Source organism: Penicillium vulpinum (genome assembly GCF_028829585.1).
Source record: "Penicillium vulpinum strain IBT 29486 chromosome Unknown utg000001l_segment0_segment0, whole genome shotgun sequence".
NCBI classification, from domain to species: Eukaryota; Fungi; Ascomycota; class Eurotiomycetes; order Eurotiales; family Aspergillaceae; genus Penicillium; species Penicillium vulpinum.
This window is the reverse complement of record NW_026643241.1, coordinates 8320405-8342395: the sequence shown is the minus strand read 5'-3', so window position 1 is coordinate 8342395 and position 21991 is coordinate 8320405. Positions and strand designations below refer to the sequence as shown.

Genomic DNA, 21991 nt, shown 5'->3' with positions numbered 1-21991 from the left:
ACCGATAACTCGGGCGTCACAGGCATTTCAAACCTCAGCTTGCGGCTGCAGCCCCAAGGGTTCACGACTGGTTGGCTCAGCTAGAATTACTGGAGGTGTCTTTGATCGCTGATTTGGCAAATAAGAGCCATGCTGCCTCAGTTCCAGATTTTGCACGCTCGATTTCACAAAGGAACCCCGTTATGGATGGTTTAATGATACTGTCTGTCGGCGAGCACTCTGAGTGTGGCGGTGTACGCATCAGTGAGTTCGAGCTGCGGTATGTCGGTGGTGATTTGGGCAGCGATTGTCGATGAAGGACCACTTTGACCACGACGAGCAACTTCGGCTAGCTAACACTCCATATCAACTCGTATATGATCCATGGTGCGATCCGTCCCGACACAAGTCTAGCTATGTGCTACTCTTGTATGGGTGCAGCAGGATGGCGTCTCGCAGCAAGATCTTGGCTGCTTTACCCCATAAGGCTGTTGATCGCTACTTATCTCGCTATTTCAACTTTTTGAATCTAGTTTCATATGCTTCGTGCTCTCTTCTGGGTTCGAGTAGGATTTGCGCATCTAGTATTGACTACCATTGTACGTATTTACGGCCTTTGGCCAATAGCCATATATTTCTAGCACACAACAAATACCTGATCTTAATCTAAACCAAAAATATATCCAAATGTCAGTCATAAATCATAACTTCTATATCCTCATTTCAAAGTCCAGGAGTCTGAGCCCCTTCCCCTATGCCCATCAACCCACCAGCAAGCCCGTTCATGCGACGATCCAACAAATCCTCTTCACTATCAAGAGAAGCAAAACTACGTCCTCTCGGACGCACCGCACGCGGAATTTCAGGCGCACTATTTGTCTCATCGGGATCAAAAGGATCTTGAGAACGACCCGCTCTCTCCAAGTGCCGAAGCTTAGCGATGAAATCCTCCTTGGCATTTCGATCATCTCCCAACGATGTAAACCCAGTAACTCGTGAAGAAGCAAAAGAGGAATGCGATCTCCTCCGACGCGTGCGAGGTGCGGACTTTGATGCAAGTGCATCCTCGCTACTAGCAGCAGATGTGATCTTGCTCATGCTCATTTCCAATGGTCTATCGTCATCACCAGAAGACTCGCCAGTGAACTTGCGATGGTGGTTGCGCCCACTGTGTGAAGAGTTTGCTTTTTTCTCTGCAGAGCTGGACCATTTAAGGGAAATATTGGCGTTCAAAGCATTCACCTCCCGGTCAGGGTAAAGTAAATCAGCCTCCAAGTCGTCGGTCTTGATCTTCTGGAACAATGCCTCAAGCCAGTCTGCACTGCGGTGGATATATTTCCACGCGTCAGGGAAGAAACCAGCCATCTGCATGAATCCGTGTGAGATGCCAGGGATCAGGGAGATCTCGACGTAATTTCTCTCGTTGAAGGGGCGGTTAGACCTCTCCAATCCCAGGTCCTGGCGCTCACGGAAGTGATGTAGCTTTGCTTGACGCAGTCTGCCTGCAAATATGACCGTGTCATCAACCAGAGGATCTCGCTCTCCGGTCATGATATATGTTTTCGGAAAGCGGGCAAGTAAAGCATCTGGGGCCAGGACGGGAGACAGAAGGAAATCGGTGTTGAAGTCGGGGCGATGGTGGGGTCCAATATATAGAATGATCATCGCACGCGTCATTTCAGGTGTGAGGATACGGTCGTGGACGTAGGTGATCATCGACGAGACAGCTAGTCTAGTCTTGATTGGTTTGACGTCGCCTTCTGCTTTGGCAACAGGTTTCGGGGCTACGTCCTCGCTCTTTTGGAGTTTCTTCTCCAACGCTTTAGCAGCTTCAGCAGCCACATTGGTTTCTTTGTTATCCTTTGACCTCTCCGGTGGCGAGAGAGCGGTCAGGTCCTCAACCGAGTGCCCTGGCGATGTGAATGGTGTGAGTTTACGATATTCATCCTGTTTTCGTTGCAAAACACTGCGGTTTGTCTGACGGGTGCTCTTATCCTGGATCAATGACATCTGTTCATCGCTCATCCAGCTCTCAACCTTCATGTTCAACGCAGGGTATCCCAAAACAAGACCATCCGGGGCTGGGAGGACATCCTCTCCACGCCAGCCCTGAGCTATCGCAGACTGCAACACCATCAAGGTCATACCCACTGCGAGATTCCCACCGGCACTCTCACCAGTGACAAAGATCCGAGGACGGGTCTTACCACTCAGACCCATACAACGACCATTCGTGGAAATGATACTATGGTACACATCGTAGCATTCATGCATAGCATACGGGTATGCGAATTCTGGTGCCTTCTTGTAATCTATACTGAGGATGGGGACCTTGAGCCGTCCCGCCCAAGACAATAGTTTATCCTCTGAGTGTCTGGGACTCATAGCCACAAACCCACCACCAGGTACATCCAGCACGATGAGACTCTGATCTCGGAGCGCACTTAACGGGCCGTCGAAATACAGCCACGCATTCACTGGTTCGGTATAAACAGACTGCGCCGGGCGAGGAATGCGAATCGCTCGAGCCGGGAACTGAGTCATTCGTGGCCGTAGTAATTTCGCCAATGACCACAGATAGGGGCTGGTGGCTTTGTTCCAAGACACGCGCAGATGCTCCAGTGTCAGGGTAGCACGAACCCGGCGAACTTTCTCGTCGGCCTGTTCAGCGGCAATCAGATAGTAAGCCGTGAAGACCAGTGACGCTATATCTCGTAGCCATTTTGGCTTTATGTTCATCGCGGTCCAAAATCCAGCATCCAGACCGGTGGTGATCCATGTTGCTCGGAAGAAGGAGCGCGAGTACATATTTGCCAATGGTTCAGGACATTCGAGCCCGACAATCTTAGCGAAATTCCGGCTGAGATAGAGCCAAAGAAATATGATAACAGTTGTCTGCCATGTTGTCAACTTTCCTGTGAAGCGGGATGAGAGGGATCGAATAAATGGTGGGCCATGTCTATCTGCTCTGTTGGACGTTCAGTGGGTTTGAATTCCTTGGAATGATATGTGGACTTGATATACTGTACCTTAGTAAGTACAACGACCAGAAGGAGACGACTGCAAATACTTGGATCTTCCGGAAGCGGGTCGAAGGTCTCCCCAAAACGTGGTCTGCGCATCGATTAGCTTGGATCGCATGTAGCATGCCAGGAGGATGGATGCATATTGCATACCTATCATTTCTCGAAATTAGGGTTGAGTCTAGCCCATCTAACCAGTTCGTGTAATGTGCAGTCTATGTGAAGGGATAAGAATGAAGGTTGTCAAGGATAATGAAAGTCAAACGGAACAAAAGACTCGAGACAAAGAGGCCATTTTAGACAGCCAGCCATGATGAACATAACGGGGGATCAGCAGAGTAATGCAATTAATGCAATCTTGTCATTGGAGAAAAGCTGGAGGAAGCTGAATCACATGTCAACAAAGTCCCACCTTCACATGCCAGTGACGACAGCTGACTTCCCCGGACCGGGGATGTGCCCTCCAATGAATATTAGGGCATAACTAGTTAGTTAACTAGTTAATATATTCTCCAATGACAGAAACACGTTCTGTTTGTTAGTTAACTAGTTAGGATCTTCCAAGGTTTTGGCTAAATGCTCTCATGAAATGCCTTGGGAGTGCCCAACTACATAACTACATAGTGCATAGAATGACAGGGATGTTAGGTGACAGAAAAAGGCATCATTTCTATCCAAGCCTAGATTTACTACGAAAGCAATTCATCCCATAATTTCTCCTAGGCTTTAGTCCTTGAATTTAAGTCTCCCCTTTTTCGTAGTACACTTCTTCAACCAGAACAACGCCAGGTCCTATCATACTCAAATCAGGTGCTTTGCGCCTAAAATGTAAGACAAAAATAAATAAAATGACCAAACAACATTTTGGTAATGTCAATCCAAGAATATGTGACCTGTAGCCATTGTCATATCCAAATCCAAGATCACTTGAGCTCTATATTGACAAGAACAGTAGCGGGCTTAGGACCTTGACCACAGAGGATTATGATTCCATTTTTATATTTTGTGCTTTTATATCCTGGGATATTTATGTTTTTATGAAGTGTCTGTGGAAATATGTGCATCACAGAGCTCCACTCTATTCTATGTCTTTTGTCGGCAATAATCACGCCCATGTGCAACCTGCCAACTGCACAACCAAACCTCCCACCCCATACTGAGGAAGCCCGCAATACAAATACCACCCGAGTCACTGACAGTGGTAGCCCCCAATGAGAACTCACGGTCCTCCTTAGGAACACGATCGGCAATCTCAGCAAAGGTATTGACATATACTACCCCACCAAGGAGTCCCTCCCAGAAAACAATCATGAACACAAGCCATACACTAGGGATAAAATTAAATATAGCATGGAGGCTCAGCAACGCAAGGTTGACCACCTGTAGGAGCGACGGCAGGTACAGATTGTGGATCCGGTAGAATGGGGTCGAGGACCGGGATATAAAGACGCCAATCTGGTAGATGGCATTATAGGTGGGATAGAACGAGCGGAAGTGCTCAAATGGTGATTCACTCAGTGGGAAAAGCAGGGTTGGAGCGACACCTTGGTTGATCACGTACTCGGCGATGTAGACCAGCAGCATCGGGACCATGCTAGATACTTGTCAGCCTAGATTTGAGAGAGTTGTAAAATCCGGGAGACTTACAAAGGAATGAAGAGTTCCTTAACGCGATGTAGATCAATGCGCACCTGGTCCTTCCAGGGAACATGGATAGACTTGTGGGCAGGGGAATTGTGTGACACTCCCAAGAGCCCCTCGTTTTCTCCGCCAGCACCATCATCCATTTCATCTTCCTCTATCTGGCCCCCACCCTCAACGACGCGATATCTATCGGCACCGGATTCGGCGGTTCTCAGGGGGGACATGGGTAGCACGACAAAAAAGCTCAAAATCATAACAGCTGGCAAGCAAGCCGAAACCAACAACGTCATATGAACAGAGAAACCCAGGGCCGAAGTCGCAAGGGCGTAAGCACCAGCTCCAACCAGCCCAGCGGCGCCAGTACCACTCCCCCACGCAGCCAGACTGAACTGCCCATAGAAGTGCGTGAGACCCACAAAGCTCAACTCCCCGCCACCGGAAGAAAAGCTCGCCAGGACGATTCCTGCGATCTTGGAGGATATTGTTCCCCCATCTGTATAACCTGGACTCATAGCAACGACCAGCATGCCCGCAGATGACAGGAAGGTGAAGATGAGGATACGCATCCAATATGGGACCAGGTGGATGAAGTACGGGGCAATGAGTTTGGTCGCGAATGACGGCACCACGTCTGCGAGGAGAACGACGCCTTTGGGTACATCGGGTCCGACTAGATCTACAGCTGCGGAGAGAATAATCACATATAGGACATTGTTGATAAGGCCTGTCGAGTACGCGTGTTAGTTAAGTTGATCAACTGGGTTAGTTGAGGGTGTGCACCGAAGAGCCAGAAAGCGACGCAGACCCGGGGGTCTGCGCCACTAAAGGCACCACTAACACGGGCGCTGAAACGTTTCCAGATGGACGAAGATTGCTCTTGGGAGGAAAGCGTTGCGGCATCCTCATCGGATGCTGTGAGAGGCATTCGTTGTTGCGTTGGGGGTGTGATAAGAAGCTACAGCAAAGCAAGAAAAGATGTTCAGTTCATAATTTATTCTACTTGAATATTCAGGAGAAACAGGTAAGAATATCGGGGTCATATCGAATCAAGCGCGAAGAGTGACGACTTGTCTCCACGAGATCCACCGCCTTCTGCCCCACACGTGGCATGGGGGGAACTACCCCTGTCGGAAGACCAACTGCCGTATAGGTATGGTTGAGTTAACAGCTTAGCAGCTTGTGTTGAGCATTGCTGAAAGATATAAGTATAGCATTCGAGCAATTGCTATAACAAGGGGCAAAAAGAAAAGGGAAAGAGTCAAACAGGTCGACAGTCCTACTGCTTTGTACATACCTGAGACCTCTCCACTAAAAAGATTGGACACACGACACTTTTCCTTTATTGCTCTAGTTTCTATGAAAATATGTCTTGTCATATCCAACGCAATACAATATGGTATATAAGGAAAACAAAATCATAATTGGCGTTCAGGACAAGACACTTACGACTTGGCCACAACGGAATCCACAGCCTGCTCCAAAATCCGCAGACCAGCCTGAATCTGGTCTTCGGTGATCGTCAGGGCAGGGACGAATCGGATGCAACCTTCACCAGCAGTGATGATCAGCATACCGCGCTCACGGGCAGCAGTGATAATATCACCAGCCTTAGCGATGTACTCTGGGGCGAGCTGAAGACCCAGGATCAGGCCGCGGCCGCGGATCTCGGAGATCACACTTGGGAACTTCTGCTGCATAGCCTTGAAGCCCGAAACAAAGAGATCAGACTTGGCCTGGACGGACTGCTGGAGCTCCGGCTCCGCAAGACGCTCGACGATGTGGTGAGCGACACGGCAAGCCAGAGGGTTACCGCCGAAGGTGGTGCCGTGATCGCCGGTTTTAATGTTCTGGGCAACAGTCTTACCAGAAACAATGGTGGCACCAATAGGAATACCGTTACCAAGAGCCTTGGCAGTAGTCAGGATATCGGGGTGGGCAGCCTCACCAGAAGCTGGGGCGAGAGAGGGGTGAGCGTGGGCCCAGAAAGTACCAGTACGGGACAGACCGCACTGGATCTCGTCAAAGATCAAGACGGCGCCGGTCTCGTCACAGCGCTTGCGGAGAGCGGCAAGGAACTCGGGGGTAGCGATGTTAACACCGCCCTCACCTTGGATAGGCTCAACAATCACACCGCATGTCTTATCGGTGATAAGAGTCTGGAGCTGTTCAATCTGGTTGAAATCTCCGTATTTGAATCCGGGGATCATGGGAGAGAACGGAGTCTGGTACTTGGGGTTGGGGGTGGCGGAGAGAGCGCCCATTGTGCGGCCGTGGAACGAGTTGTTGAAGGACACGAACTCGTGCTTATCACCCGAAGGATCCAGAGTGCGACCAGTCTTGCGGGCGAACTTGATAGCGGCCTCATTGGCCTCGGTTCCGGAGTTGGAGATAAAGACCTGCGAGGCATCGCGCATAGCACCGGACTTCTTGGTCAAATCAATCAACAATTTGCTCAGAGCACCGGTCCAAGGGTTATGGTAAAGGTTCGAAGCGTGGATAAGGGTCTCAGCCTATAATGAGTGCTTTTGTTAGCAGGTGATCGCTATACAGTCCATAAAAGCATCTCATACCTGCTCCGCAATAATTTTTGCGATCTCCGGGTCACAGTGACCAAGAGAGTTAACTGCAATTCCTGCGGTCAAGTCCAGATAACGTCGGTTCTCCATATCCCACAAGTAGCAACCCTGTCCCTTCATCATCATCGGAGCCGGGCGAACATAAGTCGTGACCATGAAAGGAGCTCGCTCATTAATGAAGGACGCGGTGACTGAGTCCGCTGAAGGGTCGGGGTTGGGCAGAGTTGTCTCTTTCTATGCGGTTGTTAGTTGATTAATTTGAACACCGTCCTGGACCCTTGACATCGCACATACTTTGACCTGGGCGTTCACATTTTGAGGGGCATTGACCGTAGTCGCGAATCGGCGCTGTAGTGGAGATTCGAGAGCAGGGACAAATTTGGAGGCGCGAGGCAGACGGCGCGCGGCCACACGGAGGGCAGACATGGCCAACTTTTGATCTATAAAAAATACAAGGGAAAACAAAAGGCCAATTCGCAGCAAAAGAGAGGTAAGAATAGCAAGAGAACCGTCTGATCGAAGTCAAGCTGCTGGGGGAAATAAAAAAAGGCGATATCGGGGATCGGCAGTCTTAGTCACATAGGTGGAGTGAGTCAATAAACCCGAGGTCCCGAGATCTCGCCGTACATCGTACGTACAACTTCAAACTTTCCTCATTGGACATATCATTCCCCTCATCCACAAGCACAATGGTATTCTCTCTCACTATTCGCCGCTCAATCCTCTCGGCTGCCGCAGCCCGCGGCGCAATTCGGCCACTTTCCACAACTCGATTCCTGCGCCAGAGCGACGACAAGCCTATGCCGTTCTCAGACTCCCCGGCTCCCCCACGTCTCCCGAAGGAAGAACAGGAGATTTTTGAACAGCTCCAAAAGCGCTCGACTGGTGCCTTCAGTACACCCCAGGTCAACCAGTCCCCACAGGCTGAGATTCAGGCGGATGGCAAAGGTGGCGAGCTTCACCCCGATGCGCCAAAGGGACTGCAGCCTGAGTTTGAGGGTGAGAAAAACCCAAAGACTGGTGAAGTTGGTGGCCCAAAGAACGAGCCCTTGCGCTGGGGCTCAGCGGGCGATTGGAGCTATGGTGGTCGCGTCACTGATTTCTGAGTAAACTCAGCTTGACTAAAGAGATTTGCATCATGTTGGCGTTGGTGTTTCTTGCCTAGGGATATAATATCTCCATAACTGGAGACGGAAAAGTGGGTGTCTTGTTCTGGTTGATCACATCTACAGTGTACATAACAAAATGGCGTGAAGTGACAATGCAAAGCATATTTGCGGGTCATTGTGGTGTTGGCAAATGAGACCCATTGGGAACTAATAAATACTCCAAACAATAACAAGCACAGGCTATAGCACATATTGATCAAAGCGACGCTTTTTCTTCCGCAAGACGAGCGAGAGTCGCTTTTCCAGCCCGGCTGTCGTTAGGTCGACCCAACTCCTTACTAATCCAACCACCAATCTTCGACATCTCATCGAGGCTGATCCCCGTATGCATCCCCAGACTGTGGATCGTGTGAACGAGATCCTCCGTCGCTACATTTCCCGTCGCACCCTTGGAATACGGGCAACCACCAAGCCCGCCCACGCTGCTGTCGAAGATGCGGACACCATGCTCCAGGCCAACGATTGTATTCACCAAGGCCTGTCCATAGGTATCATGGAAGTGCAATGCCAAGTCTGTATTTTGAATGCCAGCAGCCTTGAGCGCTTGCAGAAGCTCCATGGTCCGGGGGGCAGTGCCCATACCCGTTGTGTCTGCCACTGAGACCTCATCCGCTCCCATCTCCAGCAGCGTGGCCGTGATATCAGCCACTTTGACAGGATCCACATCCGGTCCTTCGTAGGGGCACCCTAGTGCAACAGAGACATATCCGCGTACCCGGATATTCTTAGTCTTTGCTAATGAAACAATCGGCCTGATGCGCTCCAGTGATTCCGCAATGGAGCAGTTAGTATTAGCTTTCGAGAACGCTTCTGTTGCTGCTGCAAAAAGAGACACTTCTGTAGTCGTCGCTGCCTTCGATGTCTCTCCAGTTGCGTCCGCGGAGACCCCTGTTTCATCAAGGATCTTGACCAGGCTCTCCAGTCCTCTGATGTTGGGGACAAGGTAGTTGTATGCGATTGTAGATTGTGCTTGTGGTGGTTTTGTGAGAAGATGCTCGCAAATCTCGGCTGTGCTTGCCATCTGTTACAATATAACCAGTTCGTCAGTTCCCTAGGCTTGAAAACGCCGTCCTGCACGTCATACCTGGGGTACCCATTTTGCGGGCACAAATGACCCAGCTTCAATGGTGGTAACACCTGTCTTAGCCAGTCGCTCAATCAATTCAAGCTTTGTTTGCATTGGAATAGATTTCTTCTCGTTTTGTAGTCCATCTCGGGCGCCAACCTCCACGATGCGGACATGGTCCGAGGTTAACCGCGACTCGGTTGCAAAGCGGCGTGCCGAATATGGAGACCGCAGGGCTGAGAACAGACTCAATCTGGGGCGAGTTGTCATCATGATAAATTTTAGGCAAGTTTTTTATGATCAGAACAATCCAAATTGTAAGGGAAATAGCAGGTAAAGGGAGGCAAGCTTTGAGAATGGAACAGTAGGAAGCCGAGATGCGGAGAGCGCTTTACCCCTTGCGGACTAGCTAATCACCCCACCTACTGCTGAGTCAGTCGGCAGAAAAAGGAAGTGGGATGAATATCAATTCCAAGATCTGAAGGTTATCAAGATCAGTGAAGAGTCCAATTTTCGATCTTTTTGACTCATATTCTAGCTGACCATCATGGAGCCAAATGTCCCTACTCCCTCTACTGAGGATGTCTCACAATCCGCTAGCCAAATGCGGCAGCCAAAGAAGAGATTTGTCGGACGACGAACTGCAGATGCCCAAGCCCAGAAGGATACGACCAGTCAGAAAGATGTCGAGTCCACAGCGGTGCAAACAGGTACATATCGTCCTCTCGATCGACTGAGATACATATATTAATCTCTACTTCCTCCAGCCGCTCCCAGACGCACCCCCCGCACCCTCAACCAAGTGCCACCAGAGATCCTAAACGATCCCGAGATCCAAGAAGCAATAGAGCTTCTCCCCAAGAACTACTCATTTGAGATCCCCAAGACAATCCACCGAGTCCGCACATCAGGAGCCAAGCGAGTAGCCCTCCAATTCCCAGAAGGACTCCTCATCTTCGCGACAACAATCTCCGACATTCTAACCCAGTTCTGCCCCGGAATTGAAACCCTCATCATGGGCGACGTCACCTACGGCGCCTGCTGCATCGACGACTACACAGCGCGCGCCCTAGGCTGTGATCTGCTAGTACACTACGCGCACAGTTGTCTGATCCCTGTCGACGTAACCCAAATCAAGACCCTCTACATCTTCGTAGACATCAGCATCGACACAAGCCACCTCCTCGCAACACTCGAGCGCAACTTCAAGCCAGGCCAATCGATCGCGACCGTCGGCACGATCCAATTCAACGCAACGCTCCACGGACTCAAACCCGTCTTAGAGCGCGCCGGCTTCCGCGTCATAATCCCCCAAATAACCCCTCTCTCCAAAGGCGAGATCCTCGGCTGCACATCGCCCCAACTCTCCGAAACCGATATCGATGCAATCCTCTACCTCGGTGACGGCCGTTTCCACCTCGAATCCGCCATGATCCACAACCCCTCCATCCCAGCCTACCGGTACGATCCGTACTCTCGAACGCTGACACGCGAGAGCTACGAGCACGAAGAGATGCAGACGATCCGCCGGGACGCGATTGCCTCAGCCAAGACCGCGCGCAAATGGGGTATTATCCTTGGCTCGCTTGGTCGACAGGGTAACCCGCACACTATGGCGATGATCGAGCGACACTTGCAGGAGCGCGGTATCCCGGTTGTTAACTTGCTGCTGAGTGAGATCTTCCCTGGAAAGCTGGCTTCTATGGCGGATGTGGAGTGCTGGGTACAGATTGCTTGTCCGCGGTTGAGTATTGACTGGGGATATGCGTTTACGCGACCGTTGCTGACGCCGTACGAAGCGCTTGTCGCGTTGGGGGTGCGGGAGAACTGGGATACGGGGAATAAGGGCGTGTATCCGATGGACTTTTATGCGAAGGAGGGCCTTGGACGGACGAGACCGGAGCAGGCTTAAGAGGCCGGGTGTTGAAACATAGAAAATATATACCCCATTTTAGACTCCGGGCAGCAGGACTGGCTCTGGCTGAAAGGTTATGACAATGATATACACGTTGATATGCTTCAGTTAGATTATCACGAGGATACTCCGTAGAGAACCTTGGAATACGCACAGAAAAGCAGGAGTATTAATAACCGCCGGGCTATCGAAGGCACCGACGACAGACATCATGGCATTTCATTTCCAAATCCAATAAACCGGTTCTAATCAAATACAAAGTTCATAATACAAGATCCATGTTGTTCAAATCAATCACCCTTTCACATCATCAGTACTGTCAGTGTTGAAATCACTGGCACTTCCACGCCGAAGAGAGAGGACATTCTTATTAGCCAGTTCATCAGCAGTGCGTTCAGCAGCCCGCCATCGAGTAACAGCCTGCTGAACATCCTCAAACATCTCCATCGAGTCCTGGATGATTCCGCCTTCGTCGGAATCACCCATTTGGGTACTCTCCCGCGAACCACGGTCGCTAGACATGGGGAAGGCAGGTCCAAATCCTCGCTGGGGAATGGGGTTGAACATGATAGCATTGGCGAACATGCGAATCAACTCTTTCTCCAATTGTGCAGAGTTCACGATTCCCTTGGGTGGTATGAAGTCCTCATTCTTTTGCAACATTAGCACGCCGCCTTTGGAGGGTGTGCCACCAGGAACGGGAGACTCTCCATCCCCGGCTGGGGTACTGACTGATTCTCCTGCGGTGGCGACGGCTTTGCTTCCCTGGTGGATGGCAGATTTGATTGATTTGAGGTCAGATGGCCGATAGATGAGATCGTGATAGCCCGGGGCGTCACGCTCGCCAATTGGCTTAGCAAAGATGGAGGCAAGCTTGTGGGTGGCTACATCGTTCATAATCGGTGCCGCGGTCCGGTGAAAGTTGCGCGTCGCCATGACATATCGAGTTGTGTCGAATCTGGGGATATCTGCAGGGTGGGGTTCAAGCTCCAATGCTTCACTTGCACCACGTTTACGTTTTGTCCGCGGTTTGGGAGTCTCTTCGTCGGCTGTAACAGCTGCACCCTTTCGGCGGCCCGTTGCTCGTGATTCACGTGAAGTGTCTTCTGAGGGCGCAGCCGACCCATCGCGCGAAGCCATGGATCGCTCGCGACTCCGGGAAGAAGCTGAACTTGCGGCACGCGTCCTCCGAACCGGAGCTAATTTCTCGGTCTTGATGACGGGGCCGGGCTTGATTTCAGGCTGACCGCGTCGTGGTTTCTTGTCTTCTGTAGATGGAGCTCGCTGGCCTAGATTGATTCTGGGGGGAGGTGACATTTCCATCGCATCGACGGGAGATTGACCTCGTTCACTGATGGGACTGACGTCCTCCGGCCGTGGCCGTGGAGGTGAGCTTGGAGAGCGCGAAGCCCTCGGTCGAGGAGTTCTCTTCCATGGTGTGGAGGAGCCTTGTGTGTCAATTGACAGGCGTGGATGAGAGGCGCGAGATTCGGAGAAAGAGGGGAACGTGGCACTTGGGGTTTGGGAAACACGCGGGCGGCCAATTGGAACAGGCGTATGAGCTGTAGAGGGGATGGCGCTGGGTGTTTGCGGAACAGATTGTGGGAAGGGAGTCTGGACTTGTGGCCCTAGCAAAGGCGTGTTGGTGCAAGGTTGTGGTATAGGTCGTTTAGCAGTGGTCTGGGCTGCTTGGGGTGTAGCAGCACCTGGGGAGACGCCAGGATATGGCGAATGAGGAGAAGGATCCAGCTGCCACTGTTGGAAACTCGGTTGAGCGGGGGTTCGTTGGAGTGCCGGCGCCAACGGGCCAGCCTTACCCGTAACAATGGGCGCAGGATGGACAGGATTGGCACGAGGCGCGATTTGGGACGGATGCGCTGGTGTGACTCGTGGCCCGGCAGGTGTGGTTGGAGGAGCTTTCTGGGTAGATGGAGCAAGTGGAGGTTGGATAGGCAGTTTTGGTAGGGGGTGAGTGGTGGTCGGTTGCGGTTGAAGTGCTTGCGCAACTACCTCTTGCGGCTTTGGCGTAGGGACTTGCGCTTGAGGAAGTGGAGCTTGAGGTTGGATCACAGGAGGGGGGTGTGTTTTCGGAGGCTCGTTTGTCGTAGGGGGCACATTTATTACGATGTGCTGTGGTTCGGGCTTTGCCTTCTCCTGGGCGGCGAGCGGGATGGTTGGCGCGAGAGGTTTACCTGTCCGATCTTGTATATTTGGACGCGGCGTCTCTTCCTTTAGACCAGCATCCTTCACTTCTATGGGCACTGGCTTCACCGGCGTGACTGTTGTAGCTGCCGCTGCCGCTAATTTCTCGTCCTCTTGCTGCAGCCGTTCCAGCTCAGCTCTGATTTCTGTGTACTGTTTCTCATCGTCCCTAATTTCCTTGGTGACTAGGTCTCTGTACTTGGCGTAAAGGTGTGCCACGAGCTCTGGGATGAGCGTGGCATGTGTGAATCCGCCGGTCAATCCATCTGGTCGCGGACTGGAGATCTTGCGTTTCTTCGGATTTGGTGGACTAGGGGTATCTGCGGGTCGCCCATTGACTGAGAGCGCACCATCCCGACTGAATCCATCGCGCATCAATTTCGCATAAAGATCTTCCAGCGCCTCCGGAGTCAGGCGATCGGCATCGAAATCGGCATTCTCGCGCACGAGCTGATTGTTGCGCAGGAGGGTTGAAATTGAGCCGAAGCTTGTCGGTCGGGAATCTAACGTCGCTAGAGACTGGAAGAACAAAAGGGACTCAAACGAAGTGTATGCCGACAGAGGAGGCATCCCCCATTGCCCGTCCGGTCGGCCACTGGGGGGAAATGCTTTGACGATGGGGGCCACGGTGGTCGGCGATCAGGGTGGTCACAGAAAATTTCGGGTGTTGCTGAACGGCGAGTTTCGGGGATTTATTAGCTACGTCGGCTAGGTTGGCTGATATTTAGAGATAGCGAACGCGACAGGTTTGAAACGCAATACGCATAGCCCTTCGCGAAAAATCGAAGCGGGAAAAAAATGAACGGCGACCACAACGGTCCAGTTAAAAACGCGTCGGATTTAGGGTTATATCAAGCAAAGAGATGAAGTTCCCCAGTTGAATTGAAACGACGATGGAAATAGAAATCGGGATTGGGAATTGGAGAAGAGTTCACGATTGTACTGTATGGTATAGGTCATGTGACGAGTTGCCAGGGAGGAATCTGCCAGAATGCGGAATGCAACGTACGATGTACGGATGAGTATATGTGTAGTACATATTACTCTAAGTATATAAGTCTAGAAGATATTGGATTATATTGTTTACCATCTGAAAGCATGCACATTTTCAACCTTATATCTTCACATCCTTTATATTCCCGTAAATCTGAGTATGTATTGTAGTATTTATAGGTAAATAATGAAAATCCCCTAATAGCGCTCAAACCCATGTCAGGGGTTTAACTTTTCTCATGAAAGAGAGGAAATCTTCCTTTGTGAGTTACCTTAGAAGTACATATATATGTACTCAACCCCTATTTTCTCTACCTACACATATATCAAAAATATAAGTAATGTAAGTAACTAATATAACTAAGTAATATAAGGTAAGTAAAATAAGAAATATAACCATGGAAGTATAAAAATCAACCCCTGAAACAAAACCCCCCTTATTAAACGACAAATAATGGCGTAGAGCCCCTGTAATACAGTTGTAACATTTACGAGCTCTCTCCTTGCCGGTGGATTATTATATGGGGACCAATTTACCGCGACTAGTAACAGGCTATGATCATCTCTTTCCCTTCTTTTCCCCCCCTTTAGCTTCCTGGCAGGTCTCCAAAGTTCCTTTGATTATCACTCTCCAATCTGTTCATACTTTGATATTGATATTCGGTATTTCTTTCACCTTCCCACCAAATTGTGGCTTATCTGTCGAGTAGTATAGAGAGCTGACACTGTTTGTTTGTTTTTTCTCTTTCGAAATAGCATCAGAATCCTTGATTCAGTTTCATTTGTGCTTGATTCTTGGCTGGCCCTGGTCTCGACGATACCTAAACCGCCTAATACCTTAATTCTGTGACTTGCTCTTGCCCCGCCTGCTTCAAGGTCGCACACCCCTCTGTCGCTGTTCAGCCGTTGGGACCAGTGTGATTACAGAAACCAGAGAGCTCGTATCATCCACACAAGATGTCTGACATGGATCGCGAATGGAAGCCCAACGGCCGGCCTCAGTCGTTCGTTTCCCTATATTGTTGTCGGATATCTGAATAGTGGCGTTAACCGTGACCTTAGGACTATGGCGCAAGCCTTCTCGTCCGCGTTGGACAGCGCCTTTATGCTCGACTCTGACGTCAACAACCTTTCGCAAACCATCGACCAGAAGTGAGTGGCACTTGAGAAATTCCCTACTATTCGATATCGCACGCGACTCTCGTGGTTATCACGATCCTCATTTCTCGTTTTCATGGTGCTAACCTCAACCCGAAAGGAAACAACAGGTGTTGATCCAGAGCCGTGAATTGGAAGAGCTGCAGAATCGGATCCGCGAGGCCGAGAGGCTCCTCCAGTCCCGATCTTTCGGGAGGGACAACACCTCGTCCCAACCCCGTGGACAAGGCCAGTCAGCTGGTGAGCGCTCAATCTGATCTATTTTGCGGGGCCGATTGATATAGCTGGCCTGGATTTTGCGCTGTAGCGGGATCTGACTGTGTAACAGCTTCCCAGGGAGGATCCAACAACGAGCAGCAGCCGGAGCAGTCTGAGCAGCGGGGGAACAACTGAGTTTCCGAACTGCAAATTTCTAGATCTGGAAGGTCAAGTCAAAAGGCCGTCCGGTCCGGGAAGTCGGAACTAGATTAAGGCTGGAACAAGCGCATCAGGGCGAAATTCTCTCTACGATCCGTGATATTGGACCCGCGCCGCGTCTGATAGACGCGATATGTTCCCAGTCATGGTTATTTTTTTGGGATGATTTTTTTTAGTTTTATCTTTTTTTTTTCTGGCATCCTTTGAGAAACCCCCCTATTGTATGGGTCTGGCCTAGGAAGGCCATTTCCTTGTTCGCACTGCTACGGCACTGCGATTCATCCGTAATTTGTTTTTGCCTTGACTGAAATCGAAATTCTTTCAGACTGACCAGACCCGGGATATCTGAATATTTATGCCCTGGGGATAATGCATATATATGTACATCTCTCGTACGGAGTGACTTACATGTAGATATATATAGTTCCGGGAATTCCTAGGTGCCATATCTTCAGGTCCGTGCCGAACGATAAGGTGAGTTGTTAATGGGCGTATTATATGGCGTCCAATCAGATGTCCTCAGAAATTGAACGCCCAATTATCCACTCGATTCCGTCATTGTCCCTGTTTCCCTGACTTGAGGTGCAGGAAAAAGGGCACGGTCCTAGTTGTGGGGCATAATATTTGCTTATGAATTCGTTTATGTCTGGAAGATAATCCTCGGTGGAGAAGGATGCCTACACAATATACATGGTCTCTTGCCCTGGATGTCATTTGTCTCTGGATCTTTTGAAGTATCCTTGGAAGTATTAGATATAGCTGGACTGCAATAGTATGAACCATATAATGAAATCCTTGTTTTTATAAGGCTCCATTTCAGCTAAGGCCATTCTTTTAGATAGCCGTTGAATGCCGTCTGGTAGAGCTTAGACTGCGTCTTTAGACTAGAGCGTAGCTAGAACATGCAGCCTGTTGGTATCAAGCAACTTTTCTACATGAGTGAATGCATGCAATATCTAGGGTTGTTTTGAGCTTAGAGACCGGTCTGGGTTGGAGGTGTATGTCGAAGATAATAAGTGGAGATGAGATATGGAGGTGGAGCTAGGATAATCGTGGGGCCTGAGATTCACCCTTATTCTTTCTAAACCCTTTCAAAGTTCCTATATTTTCCTTAACTTCTAATAGGCAGTTATTTTGAATTGGTAGGCGTAGCTAAATGTCACCACCGCACAGAGCTAGGACATTCCCGAAGTCATAAATGTCTCAACTCAGCGCCACCTACATGTGCATATGTATATGTAGGTACTAGAAACGGTGAGGACCGGCATGATAAGAAAGGTGGCGTTCCCGATAGCAATTCTTAATAGAACAATCGGGCAGAAGCCGATCTTTAGGCACATATGTGTTTCCGGATAATCAGAAACGACTTCGGGAGATAGGGCCTGAGGAAGGAATATATGATTATATCCATATGACAATGTGTTTGTAGGTAATATTTTCTTTGTCTCCGCTTTTGGGGGAGATAACTGAGATCTTAGATAGTACTAGATATATAGCCTGAATAGGGTATTTTTTATACTTACAATATAATAAGACATATAAACAGGCTTAATCTAAGCAGGTATATATAATATAAAGTCAATTGATATAATATATTTTAGCTTACCTATGCTATATATAAGTAGGCAAAAACAAGGTCTATGAGCTTTGTGCATATTCCAGGCCCGAACCGAACATTTCCTATATTAACCAATCAAAGCCCTGTATCTTCCAATCCAACCCGATTATCCACCCGAACAAAACCTGTGGACCCGGTGATTATTCACGTCATCTCAGTTACCAGGTTGGCACGGACTGCTTTCCCCTCCATTTTTGATTCTTTTTTCCCATCTTCTTCTCACTTTTCATATACTTTTCCCCCCCTTTTTTTGCATTGGCCTTTGCAAACCTATCCATTATGGTTTTAATCGATGGAAAAGAAGTCATTACAGAGGAAGAGAAGCGCCTAAAGGAAGACCGCGAGAGAACCAAATATTGGAAGGTAAGATATCTCTAACTTTAGAGCTCTCAAGAACATTTCAGCTAATTGAACAAAACAGCGTTGGGGACCTTACGTGGTAAGTCAAGATGGAGGAAAGCTCTGAAATATACAAACTGGCAGTGCTAAAAGCTCTTGAATTGATATAGGCAGAAAGACAATGGGCCACAGGTGAGAGCTTGCAAATCCATAAACCATATCGAGAAATAGAAGGCTAATGCCTACTTTCTTGTCGTATAGTCAGAGAAGATTACAGTGAAGATGGTGATGCCTGGAGCTACTTCACCCACGACCACGCAAGATCGAGAACTTTCCGTTGGGGTGAAGATGGAATTGCCGGTGTATCTGATACACACGGCCTACAGAACATTGCCTTTGCATTTTGGAATGGCGAAGAGTAAGTTGAATCTCTGCTTGAACGCTGTATTTGCAGTTCCCTCCCACATGGAATCTGACTGGAGTACAGCGACTTCCTGAAGGAACGCCTGTTCGGTTTGTCGAACCCTCAGGGTAATCATGGCGAGAGTGTGAAGGAGGCACATTTCCATGTGGACAACACTCCAACGGTAACCTATTCTATCGATCCAATCCAATTCATCTTTGGTCATACTAACTCCGGAGTATAGCATTCCTACATGAAATTCCTCTACAAATACCCCCAGAGAAAGTTCCCATACCAGGACCTCATTGATGAGAACGCAAGGCGCTCCCGCCTGGAGACAGAGTATCAGATCCTTGATACTGGAATCTTTGAAGATGACCGCTACTGGGATATCTTTATCGAGACTGCCAAGGACGCCGATGATGAGGAAGAATTGCTCTTCCGTGTCATCGCATACAACCGTGGCCCGGAGCCTGCTCATCTACACATCGTCCCCCATGTCTGGTTCCGAAACACCTGGTCCTGGGGCGACGAGAAGAAAAAGGAAAGACCAACTATCAAAAGAGAGGGTCCGATGGTGGCCAAATCAAACCACAGCAAAATTGGCGAGCGATATGTGTCCTTTGCGCCGTCCCCTCCAGTTGGATCTGGCGAAGAAGATATTCAGCCTCAGATGATGTTCACCGAGAATGAGACTAATAACAAGTTCCTATGGGGTACCGAGAACGTCACACCCTATGTTAAAGACGCATTCCACCGTCATATTGTCAATGAAGAAAAAGGTGCTATCAACCCAGATGAGGAAGGTTCCAAGTTCGCTGCTTGGTACGCCTTCAATGACGGCGAGGGAGTTCCTCCCGGCGAATGCGCCGTTGTCCGTTTCAGAGTGTCCCGTAAGAAGGAAGAATTCGTTGATGAAGAAGTTCTGGACGATGTGATTGAACAGCGCCGCGCCGAGGCAGATGACTTCTACTACCATCTCAACCCTCTTCCCATGAGCGACGATCTCCGCAACATCCAGCGTCAAGCCTTCTCCGGAATGATGTGGTGTAAGCAGTACTACAACTTCATCTGGGATCAATGGAGCAACGGCGACCCGGGTGAAGTTCCTCCTCCGCCGGGCCGAAAGGGCATTCGTAATGAGCAGTGGCGTCATCTGTACATCGACGACATCTTATCGATGCCGGACTCGTGGGAGTACCCATTCTTCGCTGCATGGGACACTGCATTCCACTGTATCCCATTGGCTATGATGGATCCCGATTTCGCAAAGAAGCAACTCGACCTCCTCACGCGTGAGTGGTACATGCACCCGAACGGTCAGCTGCCTGCGTACGAGTGGAACTTCGGAGATGTGAACCCTCCCGTGCACGCATGGGCTGTGTTCCGCACGTTCAAGATTGAGCGGAAGATGTACGGACGACAAGATTTGGACTTCCTGGAACGAGTATTCCAAAAGTTGCTGCTGAACTTCACCTGGTGGGTGAACCGCAAGGACTTCGGCGGCAAGAATGTGTTCGAGGGCGGCTTCTTGGGACTCGATAACATCGGTCTGTTTAACCGCTCGGAGCCATTGCCCACTGGTGGTGTGCTTGAGCAGGCTGACAGCACTGGTTGGATGGCCTTCTACTCTCTGACCATGCTTAACATTGCTCTGGAGCTGGCTAAGCACCGACGCACATACGAAGACATCGCATCCAAGTTCTTCGAGCACTTCCTGCTTATCAGTGATGCAATGACCTACCGGGAGGGTGATGACACTATACAGTCACTTTGGAACGAAGAAGACAACTTCTACTACGATGCCATCTCCTACGGCGGACCATGGACCCAGCAGCTGCCCATCAGATCCCTTGTCGGTTTGATCCCACTGTATGCGGTTCTCACTCTAGAGCCGGAGCTCATCAACCAATTCCCCTCGTTCAAGCGACGAGTGGACTGGTTCATCGAGAACAGGCCAGACGTGGCCGAGCGCAACATCGCTAGCATGAAGAACCGCGGTAAAGACGACCGACTCCTCCTAGCCCTGGTCAGCAAAGACCGTCTCATCAAGATCCTTGAGCGAATGCTCGATGAAACAGAGTTCCTCTCCGAGCATGGTATCCGTTCCATGTCCAAGTTCCACAAAGACCACCCCTACTCCATGGACGTCAAGGGCCAAACCTTCAAAGTCGGCTACGTCCCTGGCGACTCGGACTCCTCTCTCTTCGGTGGTAACAGCAACTGGCGCGGCCCCATCTGGCTCTGCGTTAACTTCCTCCTTGTTGAGTCCCTCCTCCGTTTCCACATGTTCTACGGTGACACTCTGCAAGTCGAGTGTCCCACAGGCTCAGGAGATTACATGCACCTAGGACACGTAGCAGAAGAACTGCAGCACCGCATGCAGCATCTCTTCGCTCGCAACGACGAAGGCCGCCGCGCCACAAACGCCGGCTCAGACCTCCTCGATTTCGACGAGCACTGGAAAGACAACCTCTGGTTCCACGAGTTCTTCGACGGCGACAGCGGACGCGGACTGGGAACATCACACCAGTGCGGATGGACAGGCCTAATCGCCAAGATCATCCACGACACTGGCATCAACTGTCGTCTACCACAGACGCCGCGATCACCCTTCGCTGCCGCATCGCACTACTTCGACGACATCTTCTCCCGTTCCGGACGACCACGCGGCTCGGGCCGTCCGTCTATCCGTCGCTCGTCGACTACACGCTCTATCGGGAACCGTAGTGACTTCTACTCTGGCGCAGCTACGCCTGCTGCGTCAACGGTCTTGGATGACGATGGTGAGAGCCGCGGTCCTAGTCGTGGCGTCAGTCGTAGAGGTAGCACTGTGGATCCTGAAAGCCAGGATCATGTTGATCACTATGTGGAGAGTCAGTTGCAGCGGGTTCGCAGCTCGGCTTCAATTGCTACGTATGAGGATGAGTTTGAGACGCAGGCTGAGAACGAGAATAAGCAGAACGGACAGTCTTGATTCCGCTCTGGATGGTTGATGTTTTCCTTCCATTCGACGATGTTCCTTCCGTCTAGGCCTATGTTTCTCTTTTTTCTTTCCTCCTGGTCATTTTCTTACACATTTGGTTGCTCCTCGATTCGATAATGACGATCTTCTTTGCAATCTGTCCCATGTTCCCCCCTATTTCCTTTTTTACGCATGTTGCATCTGCTATATATCATTTCCACCCTACATATATATTCATATTTTCGAAGTATAGTCTTGATTTTTAGTGCATTTGACAGCGAAGTAAATGTCAATAATATCAGCATCTCCAACAGAAGGGACCTGTGTGTTCTGTACCTAGGCGTATCACAAACCGCTTGCCTCCCACACCTATACGAGAGTCGGGGTATTTATATAAGGTCGAGAGAAAAGAAATAGAGGGCCATCACCCGGATTGACCGGTGGTCAGAACCGCACGTCGGGTCCAAGCGATATGGAAGGCAGGCAGACACTAAGGCAAGCAGGTTGAGGGATAAAAAATACAC

The 21991-nt window shown here is 50.0% G+C and overlaps 9 protein-coding genes across 9 annotated transcripts; 4 read left to right on the top strand and 5 right to left on the bottom strand.

Annotated features, from left to right (window-relative positions):
- Positions 1 to 702: 702 nt before the first annotated feature.
- N7479_002993 (putative lipase) lies at positions 703 to 2787 on the bottom strand (the record flags this gene model as incomplete). Its single annotated transcript, XM_057250690.1, has 1 exon — positions 703 to 2787. The coding sequence occupies one exon, from the start codon at positions 2785 to 2787 to the stop codon at positions 703 to 705; it is 2085 nt and encodes a 694-aa protein (XP_057115122.1).
- Positions 2788 to 4085: 1298 nt separating this feature from the next.
- N7479_002992 (battenin family protein) lies at positions 4086 to 5571 on the bottom strand (the record flags this gene model as incomplete). Its single annotated transcript, XM_057250689.1, has 3 exons — positions 4086 to 4596; positions 4650 to 5370; positions 5427 to 5571. 3 exons carry the CDS (start codon positions 5569 to 5571, stop codon positions 4086 to 4088), a joined length of 1377 nt encoding a protein of 458 aa, XP_057115121.1.
- A 517-nt stretch (positions 5572 to 6088) lies between these two features.
- On the bottom strand, positions 6089 to 7648 carry N7479_002991 (acetylornithine transaminase; the record flags this gene model as incomplete). The annotated part of the gene is made up of 3 exons (XM_057250688.1): positions 6089 to 7156; positions 7217 to 7456; positions 7517 to 7648. 3 exons carry the CDS (start codon positions 7646 to 7648, stop codon positions 6089 to 6091), a joined length of 1440 nt encoding a protein of 479 aa, XP_057115120.1.
- Positions 7649 to 7911: 263 nt separating this feature from the next.
- On the top strand, positions 7912 to 8328 carry N7479_002990 (succinate dehydrogenase assembly factor 4; the record flags this gene model as incomplete). Its single annotated transcript, XM_057250687.1, has 1 exon — positions 7912 to 8328. One exon carries the CDS (start codon positions 7912 to 7914, stop codon positions 8326 to 8328), a length of 417 nt encoding a protein of 138 aa, XP_057115119.1.
- Positions 8329 to 8587: 259 nt separating this feature from the next.
- N7479_002989 (hydroxymethylglutaryl-CoA lyase) lies at positions 8588 to 9730 on the bottom strand (the record flags this gene model as incomplete). The annotated part of the gene is made up of 2 exons (XM_057250686.1): positions 8588 to 9412; positions 9476 to 9730. The coding sequence occupies 2 exons, from the start codon at positions 9728 to 9730 to the stop codon at positions 8588 to 8590; spliced, it is 1080 nt and encodes a 359-aa protein (XP_057115118.1).
- A 274-nt stretch (positions 9731 to 10004) lies between these two features.
- On the top strand, positions 10005 to 11369 carry dph1 (2-(3-amino-3-carboxypropyl)histidine synthase; the record flags this gene model as incomplete). The annotated part of the gene is made up of 2 exons (XM_057250685.1): positions 10005 to 10167; positions 10225 to 11369. The coding sequence occupies 2 exons, from the start codon at positions 10005 to 10007 to the stop codon at positions 11367 to 11369; spliced, it is 1308 nt and encodes a 435-aa protein (XP_057115117.1).
- A 297-nt stretch (positions 11370 to 11666) lies between these two features.
- On the bottom strand, positions 11667 to 14144 carry N7479_002987 (uncharacterized protein; the record flags this gene model as incomplete). Its single annotated transcript, XM_057250684.1, has 1 exon — positions 11667 to 14144. One exon carries the CDS (start codon positions 14142 to 14144, stop codon positions 11667 to 11669), a length of 2478 nt encoding a protein of 825 aa, XP_057115116.1.
- A 1380-nt stretch (positions 14145 to 15524) lies between these two features.
- Positions 15525 to 16118, top strand: N7479_002986 (uncharacterized protein; the record flags this gene model as incomplete). The annotated part of the gene is made up of 4 exons (XM_057250683.1): positions 15525 to 15571; positions 15630 to 15719; positions 15826 to 15965; positions 16054 to 16118. 4 exons carry the CDS (start codon positions 15525 to 15527, stop codon positions 16116 to 16118), a joined length of 342 nt encoding a protein of 113 aa, XP_057115115.1.
- A 1921-nt stretch (positions 16119 to 18039) lies between these two features.
- Positions 18040 to 21479, top strand: N7479_002985 (uncharacterized protein; the record flags this gene model as incomplete). Its single annotated transcript, XM_057250682.1, has 6 exons — positions 18040 to 18123; positions 18182 to 18199; positions 18270 to 18291; positions 18361 to 18517; positions 18587 to 18686; positions 18747 to 21479. The coding sequence occupies 6 exons, from the start codon at positions 18040 to 18042 to the stop codon at positions 21477 to 21479; spliced, it is 3114 nt and encodes a 1037-aa protein (XP_057115114.1).
- Positions 21480 to 21991: the final 512 nt, after the last annotated feature.